At 38.6% G+C, this 12502-nt stretch overlaps 2 protein-coding genes across 13 annotated transcripts in view; one reads left to right on the forward strand and one right to left on the reverse strand.

Moving 5' to 3' along the window:
* The window catches only part of CRACD (capping protein inhibiting regulator of actin dynamics), a 279081-nt gene extending 271521 nt beyond the window's left edge, over nucleotides 1–7560 (forward strand). For all 8 annotated transcript variants that reach the window (XM_037829848.1, XM_037829855.1, XM_037829851.1 and 5 more), the window contains 3 exons: nucleotides 1745–1935; nucleotides 3159–3321; nucleotides 4562–7560. In XM_037829848.1, the coding sequence (XP_037685776.1) occupies nucleotides 1745–1935; nucleotides 3159–3321; nucleotides 4562–4722 (515 nt within the window). In that variant the 3' untranslated portion in view covers nucleotides 4723–7560. The remainder of the gene's footprint in view (nucleotides 1–1744; nucleotides 1936–3158; nucleotides 3322–4561) is intronic.
* Nucleotides 7561–10028: 2468 nt separating this feature from the next.
* Nucleotides 10029–12502, reverse strand: part of AASDH (aminoadipate-semialdehyde dehydrogenase) — a 35478-nt gene continuing 33004 nt past the window's right edge. For 4 of the 5 annotated variants that reach the window (XM_037829860.1, XM_037829862.1, XM_037829863.1 and 1 more), the window contains one exon: nucleotides 10030–10514. In XM_037829860.1, the coding sequence (XP_037685788.1) occupies nucleotides 10125–10514 (390 nt within the window). In that variant the 3' untranslated portion in view covers nucleotides 10030–10124. Of the gene's footprint in view, nucleotides 10515–12502 lie in introns of all 5 variants that reach the window. The other variant, XM_037829859.1, reaches the window with a different exon arrangement.

Here is a 12502-nt window from a genome sequence, read left to right on the forward strand (position 1 = left end):
ATCATCTCAACTCAGACCATAGTTCTAAGGAAATAAAAATCTGTCCAAGAGATTTCTCTTTTCGAATTATTTTAGTCAATTGTGAATTTGGTTTTTATTATACTTTAAAGGCATTTTGATTTTCCTGATAAACAGTCATAGTTGTTGGCAGGAAACTGATTACTTGCTTTAATGACCTGACAAGCAAGTTCAATTTAATTGTTTAGTCCAGTATTTTCTTTTGCATGATAGATTTAGATATGTATTAGCAATTTGGCTTTCAGAGATTTTGCCAAAAAAAGTTACACAACCCTTGAGAAAGAAACAGGAACTCATTTAAATCAGTTCAAATGTACGTATGTAAAGCATTTCACTAAACCAGAATACTTGAGGTGGTAAATTCTTTTTGATTCTCTAATTAACTAAAGAGTAATCAAAAAAACCCTTTCAATTTCAGCTGTTAAAACAACTTCTGAAAATGTGTCAGTCTTTTTTCCTGTGTAAGGTCATAATTGAATCTTTATTTGATGATAATGGATATCACAATGCCCAAGGCTCATTATAAATATGAATTCTCCTTGTATACAGCATTATAGGTACAAAGGGTATAAAATATTAAGCAGAATTTCTTTTTTTGAATTCCTAACTTGAACCTGTTTTTTTTCTTTTGTGATTTCATTTTCTTCTTATCCTGGAGTACCAATGTAAAGAGTCCAGTTGGTTGAGGGACCCAGTTGGTTAGGTTCTGAATAATCGAGGCATCAACTGGATTTCAAAAGAACAAGACCAGAGTAAGCCCTTTTCCTCTGAGATAGCAAAGGATTCAATACCAGAAAGATTGTGTCTGAGAGTGCATAATTTTTACTTTGAGGGAGAAGAAGGGGGATCATCGTCTCATTGACATAAATGATAATAATAATTAACTTCTGTAGAGATTATATGCCAAGCACTGTTCCAAATGTTCTTATATTCAGGACCTCTTTTAATCTTCAGGGCAGCCTGTTGAGGCATGAGCCATTATTGTCTCCATTTCATAGGTAAGGAAACTGAAGCTTAGAGGTTCAGTAGCTCCTCTGAGGTCACATATGTTCAATCCCAGGTCTGCTCGATTCCAGAGTCCCACCAATACCCACCACTTTTTTGAAATGTGTTTACCCCAACTCTGTAGGCAAGAAAAGCACAGACTGGAAGTTGGAAGATCTGAGTTCAAGCTCTAGGCCACGTACTGTCTGCAAGTGGCCGTGGCATGTCGCTTGATGTGAGACCTAGTCCCCACATCTCTGGTTTCCCACGGGTTTTCCACGGGGCTTCCTCACAGCCCTGCTGCCCTCAGCAGCCCCATCCCTTTTTCCCTCTGTCATACATTGGGTTTCCACATAGGATGTTGTTTGGGAGGAAAAAAAGTTCCATTGCTAAAATTAAATTTAAGAAAGCAACAAATAGAAAAGATACGCATCTAATAACTGCCTGGGTCCCCTGTAAGCCTGAGATTTTATGACCCGGAGATATAATTTTTTTCTTACAAAGCCAAGTAACATCTTCTATTTATGGGGGAAGAGAAATGCCCTTTTTTTCTGTTGATCAAAGATGTTACCTTCCCACCCCGCCTCCGTCAGGCATCAGCACAGAGCCTGTGTCAGGAAGGGACAGGTGAGTATTTCATGGACTTATTAAAATGTCACAGGTTTATTTAGTTTTAAGGTGAAGGATCAAGATAAATGAGCAATTCCTTTCATGGCCATCCTGCTTTGTGTTTTTCCCACAGAAAAGCCAGTGCTTCAGAGCAGGCACTCTTTAGATGGCTCCAAACTTACGGAGAAAGGTGAAACTGTGCAGCCACTGTGGATTACATTAGCACTGCAAAAGCAAAAGGGGTTTCGAGAGCAGCATGCGACTAGAGAAGAGAGGAAGCAAGCCAGAGAAGCCAAACAGGCTGAAAAGCTCTCCAAAGAAAGTGTGAGTAGCCTAGTCTTCAACTTTAATTTTGCCCTTCTGAGCTTGGCTCTTTTAGGTCACAAGGATTAAAAAGTAAAGACTGCTTAGAAACGGTAAGGCAATAAATTGACCACTGTTAAACCAGGGGAGCATTTCAGTATGAAATTTGATTTGGTTTCATTACCTTGTTCAATTAACCTGGTTTGGCAGAATCCGTAATGCGTTTAGTGGCAGTGTTCTAGTTTGCTGATGCTACTGGGATGCAAAACACCAGAGATGGATTGGCTTTTATAAAAGGGGTTTATTTGGTTACACAGTTACAGTCTTAAAGCCATAAAGTGTCCAAGATAACACATCAACAATTGGGTACCTTCACTGGAGGATGGCCAATGGTGTCCGGAAAATCTCTGTTAGCTGGGAAGGCACGTGGCTGGCGTCTGCTTCAAGTTCTGGTTTCAAAATTGCTTTCTCCCAGGACGTTCCTCTCTAGACTGCAGTTCCTCAAAAATGTCACTCTTAGTTGCACTTGGGGTATCTGTCCTTTCTCAGCTTCTCCAGAGCAAGAGTGCTCTCAGTGGCCGTCTTCAAACTTTCTCTCATCTGCAGCTCCTGTGCTTTCTTCAAAGTGTCCCTCTTGTCTGTAGCTCCTCTTCAAAACATCACTCACAGCTGCACTGAGTTCCCTCTGCCCGTCAGCTCATTTATATGGCTCCACTGATCAAGGCCCACCCTGAATGGAAATATCCAATCAGAGTCATCACTCACAGCTGGGTGGGGCGCATCTCCAAAGAAACACTCAAAGAAATCTAATCAAAACTGATGACGTCTGCCCACACAAGATTACATCAAAGATAATGGCATTTGGGGGACACAATATATTCAAACTGGCACAGGCAGCGATACACACATACAACAGTTATATGCAATATATGAAAATGATGTTATATGAGCAGTGAGTTGAGAAGAAATCAGGAGTCTTGCTTTGTGGCGCTGATTTTACGGTCGGTTAGGTGTGACTCTTGTAGGAAAAGAACTTGCCCTTTTTGGCACATTGCACTGAGCTCCTCTATCACTGGGAGACAGGTGAGTGTGCACTGAGCACACACTGCTCAAAAGCAAAGTCCGGTTCCACCTGGGAGCAGAGGTGGGGGAGCTGGCAGATATAGGCCCCAAGGCCTGCAAGGTCAGTCATTCCATGTCCTGGGGTTGAAAATATGCTTTACCTGACTTTCTCTGCCCACCAGGTTGCTATAAGCCCACAGCCTGGAAGTAGCAGTGTCAGCAGAGCTGGTTCCCTGCACAAGTCTACCATTCAGCCAGAAGAGAAGAAGCCCGAGACAGCAGCATCTAGGCTCGAGCGCAGAGAACAGCTGAAAAAGGCCAACACTCTTCCCACATCTGTGACAGGTAGAGAGTGGGCCCATCTCTATTGACCATGGTTACGGGCTTCTCCTCATAGGGCATGCTTTATTTCCTACAGTGTATTAGCTTGCACAGCATTATAGGCATGTGGAATCCAGCTTTCTCATGTCCCATTCACAAACATTGGCACTGACAAAGCTCATCTGGTAAACTCACCTCTCTCCTCCCGAATGGGATCATGGTCAGTGTTTACCAATCAGTACTTGAGGGGTTGGGGAGATCTCTGATTTGTGTGCATTTTCCATTTTCCATGGTACAGATATTCCCACCATGGCCAGTTTCGAGCTATTAGTGTGACATCGACAGGCTCACTAAATTCTTGAACATTCAACAAGGTGATATGAGCCGCCCACCAACATCCCACTGCCTATATACTGACAAAGTTAGGTTTATTCGCTTGCTGTAGCCAAGGAAACCACATACCAGAGGAACCTTCTAAACAAAGGAAGAGAGAAGATTATATAGGAGTTTCAGGAAAGGGTGAAGTTGGGGTAAAATTTAAATGGAGCAGTGTTTTGAGAGGCTCAAAGCAAAGCGGGGCTGTATATAAAGGGCTTAACAATCAAGCCTGAGCTGAAAAGTGGACTCAGGGTTCTGTATCCTTTGAAGCTACAAAGTTAAAATAAACATGTGGGATGTTGTATCTGAAAATCCCTTACTTAGAGTTCCACACCTGGGAAATCGACCCTGTGTCTCTGTATCTCAGTGACCAACAGGGCTCAAATACTCCAGGCAAGAGTTGGCGCTCCAGTCTCACTGATGCGATTCAAAAGCAAAATTCCTGACAGTCTATGATTCCAGAAAACAAACTTTCCAGCACCATGTCCTTGAAGTTAAATTAATAACAGTCATTTTTTATGTCCATAACACGTAAGAGACTCACACCTTATTTTTTAAAATTCTCTCTTCAGTTAGGAGGTAAAATGATCCAGTAATGTTTCCCACTGTTTCCTTAGGGAGATGGGAGAATCTGAGCGAGCTCCCTTGCAGGGATTCTTAGGTCTTCTTTTTACCCCAGACAACACTGTTCCACAGAGGAGGGCACCCAACTCTGAGACCCAGGCTTTTCTCTGCTTTGGTTTCCTGAAGGCTGAAGTCTGGAAATATACAGAGGTTTCACTATTAAAGTTGTATTTACTATTCTGTGAGCAAACAAAAACTTCTGATAAATCAAAATTTGGTTCTGACGTATTCCCTTCTCCTTTTCCTTCCAAACAAAATCCAGTGGAGATCTCCGATTCAGCTCCCCCAACGCCACTGGTAAAAGAAGTCACGAAGAGGTTTTCCACGCCAGACGCTGCCCCTGTGTCGACAGAACCAGCCTGGCTGGCTTTGGCCAAAAGGAAAGCAAAGGCCTGGAGCGACTGCCCTCAGATTATTAAGTAAAGAGTGACACTCAGCCATTCCTACAGCCAGTTACTGGCTCCTCTCTTGCCCTTTTAATTTATTATTATTTTTTTTTATATGAGGTAAAGAAACCAAGCTAGGAAAAAGAAGCATGTCTTATAGGCTCTAAAATAATGTTTAGAAAATGAACTGGTGGTGTTCATCGCAAAGAATGTATTTGCACAAATGTAGGCCCTGGTGCCTTGAGCAACACCTAGTTCTAAAGAGAAACTTCCGTCCAAGGGAACATGTGAAGCAAAATCTCCAAACTCAGAACTCCTTGCAAGAGTCTGCCATACCCACTGCACAGCCCTTTCCCACAGATAAGCCCCCACACAGTTTCAAACATGTACTTTTGCCAATCTTTGTAATGGTGTTTTGATTCTCTACCCCAATTTCTTTAATCCAAAACATTTACCTACCAGATGTTTGGGGATTTCTACCCTTTTCTACAGTAATGGTGAAAGGATCATATATAGATAGAAACATGAATGCCCATTCTTCTGAATATAATGAGTAACTGGGGATCACCAGCAACAATCTGGCTCCAAACTCTGTGCTCATGTCTGGTTTTCATGGATTTTCCCCATCCTGAAGCTGTAACACAGGCAGCCAGCCAGTCTAGTCACTCTTCTCCCACACTGTTGACCCACAGGCTCCATTATACCAGTACCTACGTAAGGACATGTTGAACCATTTGGCCCTGTTGGCTCCTAGGGAACATTTTAATTTAATATGAAATTCTGGATCAGAGCTACAAATTCTCTTCCCGTCTCTGAGAATCCCCATCTAGTGCAGTGGTTCTTAAGATGTTAGATCTTGTGAGGACAGTAATTATAGCAAAATCTCTTCAGATGAATTCTGATACATCCCAAAAGTTGAGAACCACTCATCTAATGTGATCTCGTCTTTCAGAGTTTGAAGGGGGATGCTCATTTCACCCAAAAAAGCAAAAGTGAGACAAAAAATAATAAAACAACTCCCCAAACCAGTTATTTACTACATGATAAGGGAGGCTATTGGCATAACATGTCTCTGAAAATATCCTTAGGTCTTTAGGGAAAGTAACAGGGAACCAACATTTGGAGACCTTGTACTAAGGACTTCCTGCAAGAAGTTTTTTCTTTACCATAATTGAGTAATTCATATTTAGAGTCAAATGTTCAGTAACATTTATAGAGTATTCACCTTGCCATCTTTTAAAAAAATCTCAGATGTTTTAAGTGACCTTGTTATTGTCATACACATGTCCATATAAAGGGACTTTGCAGATTAAAACCATATAGATTCACTTTTATTTCCCTAAGTTTGCTTTACATGAAAGATAAACATGCCAGCAAACCCACGTTTTGCTGCTACTAACTTTATATTTCACAGTATTGATATATTCCCCTTTTCTGAGATTCTGGTTCCAAAATATATGTACCAGTCCTTTTCCAGGGGCAGGGTGAATTACATCCTTTTTCCTTTTCTACAAAAACACATTTTATTAGTAACCATCAAAACTTTCCTTTATGCTCACTCACTATGCAATGTGCTGTATCCTATCATATACCCTTAAGGAAGGATAGCAACATTATTTGCACCACATAGAAAGCATTTTCTGGGAACCATAGCTCGGCTTCACTGTAGCAGGTGGCATGAGTGATCAGGTGGGTAGTTGTACTCTTGAAAGGTGAATTTAATATTACAAATACTGGACCTTCAGACTGTAAAGAATCAATGTAACTTTAATTTTTTTTATTGCTATGGAAAGCAATTAATAGTCCACTGCACATTTTCCACATTGCTGTTGATTTATAAATCTTGTATGTAGGCATTTGTTAGTTACAATGGTTTCCTCACCAATAAAACACTTTTTGTGGGGCTCTTTCCAGCTTGAGCCCTGGATTCAGAATACTACAGTAACTCTTCTGAACTGACTTCTTTCATCCTATAAGCTTTGTATAACATCACAGTAATGGCAGAGGAAGGATGAGGGAATCAAATCATTAAGAAAGAATGATAGATGAGTCAACTCTGAACTGACTCACCTCCCACTGAGCCCGTACAAAGTAGGAGAAATACCTCAGTTAAAAATTTTCCATCAAAGTCTTTAAGAGTATAAAAAAGATTATACTGAGAAAAGGACAGTCATAGAACTTACTTCCAAATTTCTAAAGGGTACATGATTAACATTTCATATGGAAATCATCCCAAATTTGCACTAAATACCAATGAAGTGTTATTTGCTTTAGTTGTTTTGCAAACTTCTGTGACCAACAATGGGGAAATTCTATATAAACATAAAAAAATTCAAGTAGTTTGTTTTTTTTAAATGAATGATTGCTATGTTAAATCATAAGCATAAAAAAGCTTAATTAAGCTTTTTAAGTTTATTAAATTTAAACAAACATACACTTTTCCTGGCAAGGTTATAGATGATTAACCTCTGTTCATAGAATTATATATAAAATTAGAATTTTTTTGTTTACTTTTTTAATTTTTCAAGTGCAATTGTTTCTTACACAGATAATTATTACTATTAAATTATAATTTTAGCCAGTTTTCAGCAAATGTATAGTATGTATTCGTTGTCTCTTGTGACATTTAGTTTAATTGCTTATTTTAAAGCAGAAACATTAGAGTTACAAGTGTCTTGCAATATTTTTACCAACAATAAAATCAAGTAGAGACTTACAATGAAAGTAGTTTAGTGTGATTTTAATGTTGAGATTTTTTCGTTGTATAAAGTTTTAATGTAAAATGTCCATTATTGAGAGGAAAAGATCTTTCAATAAAAAAAGACACACAAGCTGTTCAGCACTGACAGAATTTCCTTTTCAGGTTGTTTTTACTAATTTCAATGACGATCTACAATCAGTCGCATTACATTTGCATAGCTTTTGTTGAATACAAAAAGCTTCAAGGCATTTTCTATGGTGCTTTATTATATTTTTGTGTTTTTTTTTTGGGGGGGGTGAGTAATGACAGCAGCAAATAAAACACATCTCCATCCCAAATTAGAATCGAATGGTCTGTCTCAGACACAATGATCCTAAAGCCTCCTTACTCAGTGTGGGCCATGGACCAGCAGCATCTGCATCACCTGGAAGCATGTTTGAAATGCAGATTTAGGTCACCCTAGACCTACTGAATCATCTCAGGGCCAGGACTACAGTGAAGGAGGTGAGTGTCTTACTGGCCTTGGGTGCCCAAAAAAAAAAAAAAAAATTTAAATCAATAATTAAGATAACCAATATGTTAATGCAATATTTTAAAAGATCAAAACTTTAACAAAAACTCCATGATGAACAAAATATCATGTTAAACAAAGATAGGTTCAGCATTACTGATGATTATTTCTTTTGCCTCACTGTTACTCATCACTGGCCGCAACTTCCTGGCCCTGCTGATGAGAATATGCGTTTTCGCAAGGCTCTCAGTGATTCAGATGCACATTAAGGCCTGAGAAGCACTGTTCTGAAGCAGCTACAGAAAATCTGGCAGAAGATGTGTCATTCTTCTTGGCTAAAAATCCTCAACCCCCCCTCTTGTGCTTGAGGAATTCAACTCATGGTTCTTGGCAGGAGGTAGCATCCATCGCACATCGCAGATCAAATGCCTTATATGTGCTTTCCTAGCTCCCCACCCTGGGCTTGGAGGAGACTCTGAATTAAAAACAACTGACCAAAGGATGGGAGAATTGTCCAGCAGCTGCAGGACATGCCACTTGCTGGGGCATCAGCAGTGATGCTAGCAACAGGGAGCAGCATCCAGTACTATAGGTATCAGATACAAGTTGAATGTTTAGAGCATCAAGACAGCAGCCGTGTCTTCACCAGGCCAAAATTATATGGCGATTTCAGACATGCATTGCTCCTGGCTATGTATTTCTAGTCCCCGTCACAATTCTGAGAGCCACTGAGCATTATTTTAAAAAAGTCACTGTTTTAAAAAAACTGTTAGCTTCGGTTGCTTGCAGCCAAGAACTCAGGCATGCTTGATAGTTGAAGCTTTACTGATGGGTAACTGGACAAAATGAAATGATACCCCAGTTGATTTGTACAGATGGATGAAGGAGAAAGTTCAGCAATGGCTTATGTTTTTGTTACTTTATGTGCTTAGCAGTGTATGGGATATAATATGCCCTAAGTAGTAGTTGTTATTACTATTAGTGCCTAAATTCATAAGCATCATAAAAAAAAAAAAAAAAAAAAAAGAAAAATCCTGAGCTATTATATCACGAAATTTAAAGGAAAATTAAGACATTTGCCACCTACTGAGCATTTTAAGTGACATGGAAAAGAACACACAACCTCTGTTTTAGTCTGTTTTAGTTATCTAGTACTGCATACTACTCCAAACTTAGCCCCAAACTTAGCGACTTAAAATGATCACCATTTTATTCTCTCTCATGATTCTGTGCATCAGGAATGAAACGGCGGGCACCACAGCAAGGTGGTTCAAACAGCTGAGGGTTGGCTGGAATGTCTCGACTTATTTGGCAGCTCAGGGCTCCCAAGTCCACAAAAGCTGAAGCTGCCAGGTCTTGTTAAGACTTAGCTCAAAAGTGGCGCAGTGTAACCTCCACTACATTTTATGAGTTAAAGCGACTCATAGGCCAAGCCCAGATATAAGGGAAGGGGACTACATATGGAGTATCACAACAAGGAGGTAGAGTTCATTTGGGTTCACCAATGTAACAAACTCCTATAACTCCTAATACTAAAAAGTTTATAATCTATCGGGGAAGACTTAATACCAGGCAAATGGAAGCATAAGCAAAGTGCCAACTAAACATTCAGAGATATCACTATACTTAAAAGTATATGTTTTCCTTTCCTGGTTTTTGTTGTGTTCCCTACCCCCAAGCCAGTGAATAAAAAAAGATGTTACAGCACCAAAATCTAATAAAACTGTATAATATATACATTTGATTCTATATTGGTATCTTGTTCACTTAAAAACACTAAATGAGGAAGCCAATTCAATAAACAGATCTTACGTTTCAAAACCTTTTGTCGTGACTCGAAGTAAATGAATGAATGGTATACAACATATCGCAGACCAGGCTTTTAACCTATTATGTTCTGATGCCTTTTTTCTACAGGAGTCTTTTAAAAGAACATTTGGTGACTATTTAATTGTTTCAAGTAGAAAATTAGAAAATCTCTAACCTAATTAAAAGAAAGTGCTATTAAATATATTGATGTATTTTGTTCTCAAAATAACTCCTTCTAATGACATTTTTTGCTCCTAGAGAAAGTAAAATATGGTTGTTTTCCAATAAAGTATAGTAGACAAGTTTAATCAAAATATAATCTTTAATATAAATAAGAGACTATCCACAGAGCTCTATAATTGTAAAATAAATATTTCCAAATATCACAAGATACATGCTGGTAAGGATTGCATCCTGATTATTTTTGATTGCTACCCAATAAATCCAGACAATAAACATAATTATTTCTACATCCAATAATAAGCATTGATTCCCAGACCACAGGAGAAGAGAAGACTTCTCCAGGAAGTTCATATACGCTTTGCAGTTGTCCACTGTTTGAGTCCAAGATCCACAGTTTCCCATCAGTAGATGCTGCTGCCAGCAACATTTCATTGCTGTGGTTGTGGCTAGGGAAAGCAAATGGTGTTGCATATACCCTTGAAGTAGCTTCAAATTTCCACTGAAGGTGACCTTTCATGTTACAACAATAGACAAAGCAATCATGGGAACCAAAAAATATCTCTTGCTCTGATGCTGAGGTACATGGGGATGAAAAAATTGGTCCACTAGTAGAGAACTGCCAAACCTAAAGAGGGTAATAAAAGCAAGGATAATTCCTTCATCTAATTGCAACAATTATACCTTAGATTAAAGCTTTAAGAGCCTCTTAATCCAAGATAAAATACACTGAAACATTACATGACTCACTGCTATGCATATTATTAAATAAATTAATTTTGAACACCATTTCAGTTATTACTAGTATGTTCCAGAAACAGAGTTCAAAGATAAAACTGCACTGTATTTTCAATGTATGTTATTAAAACTTGTATCTTACCCTTTTCTCCTATAGGGGGAGAAGGAAGTTAAGTGGACTGAAAGGAAGAGTTTGTGTGTAATACTTTAAATTAGAAATTAGAACAAACCTGTGAGTTGTATGTCTGCCCTGTAGATATATACTATTTGCTTATTTCAGAGGTACCAATGACAAACCTGTCAGCCAAGTTTTTGAAGAAAAGACAAGGAAGAAAAGGAAAGAAAAGGCAAAATTCTAAGGTAGTGTTTACAAATGCACAGTAATAGCCACATAACGAAGAACGAAAAACAGAACAGTGGGCCTGTTCACAAAATATCTGTAATCTCAATTCTGTCCTAACTCACAGACAGACCAACTCTAATCTTTCTATGGCTAATCAAAAAAAAAACAGGAGTAACAGCATCTGCCTCTTCTTACATCTCATGAATCTAGATGTGAGAATATATTCAGACTACTTTGTAAATAAAAATATTAGGTGAATATAATAAAAGATTTCATCACAAGGAAATTGCTTTACAGAGCAAAAGGAACTGCTAAAGCTATGCAGGGTAAATATAGAATAGAAAGCAAACGGTTGACTGAATCGATGCTGGCCATCAATGGACTCACATTAGAGCTAGCATACTCTTAAGTGCACAAAATAACCCCCCAAATCAAGCACACTGCTGAAGTTGTACCTTAAATGATAGTCACTTGTGGGTACTTAAAAGAAGTGGAGATTAAAATACCAAATAAAGTTCTAAAATACCAAGGAGTCTATTCTGTTAGTCACAAAGTTGAGTGGTGGGACCCCCACACAATGGAATTTTGGTTGCATAACAGATTTGGGTTTTCATATTAAAAAGGAAGGGCTTCTCACTTGGCAGGTGAAATCACTGCCCTCCCCACTATGTGGGATCTGACACCCAGGGGAGTAAATCTCTCCGGCAACGTGGAATATGACTCCCGGGGAGGAATCTCGACCCGGCATCGTGGGATGGAGAACATCTCCTTGACCAAAAGGGGGTTGTGAAAGGAAATGAAATTAGCTTTAGTGGCAGAGAGATTCCAAAAGGAGCTGAGAGGTCACTCTGGTGGGCACTCTTACATACTATATAGATAACCCTTTTTAGGTTCTAATTGGAACAGCTAGCAGTAAATACCTGAAACTGTCAAACTACAACCCAGAACCTTTGAATCTTGAAGATGATTATAGAAAAATGTAGCTTATGAGGGGTGACAATGTGCTTGGGAAAGCCATATAGACCACACTCCCCTCTGTCCAGTGTATGGATGGATGAGTAGAAAAATGGGGGCAAAAAAAAAAAAAAAAAAGGCACCCAGTGTTCTTTTTTACTTTAATTTTTATTCTTATTACTTTTGTGTGTGTGGTAATAAAAATGTTCAAAAATTAATTTTGGTGATGAATGCACAACAATATAATGGTACTGTGAACAACTGAATGTATGCTTTGTATGACTGCATGGTATGTGAATATATCTCAATAAAACTGAATTAAAAAAAAAAAAAAAGGAAGGGGGTCTTTAAAATTTTCATAACCTCAACAGAAGTTACAGTAAAATTTGCTAACCCTAGTAAAATTTTAAGAATTGTGGGAGGGGACTACAAAAGAAGTAATACAATGTTTGGGTAGAAAGCTTTTAAACTTACATAGCATTATCTAGAAATTAAGAAACCCATGGCTTGACAATGAAAAGAAAACTAGTTCTCTATACAAAGAGTTGAATAAGGATGCTTAAAATTTTACATTAGTTCTC

This window comes from Choloepus didactylus, chromosome 3 (assembly GCF_015220235.1).
Source record: "Choloepus didactylus isolate mChoDid1 chromosome 3, mChoDid1.pri, whole genome shotgun sequence".
In the NCBI taxonomy this organism is placed as follows: Eukaryota; Metazoa; Chordata; class Mammalia; order Pilosa; family Megalonychidae; genus Choloepus; species Choloepus didactylus.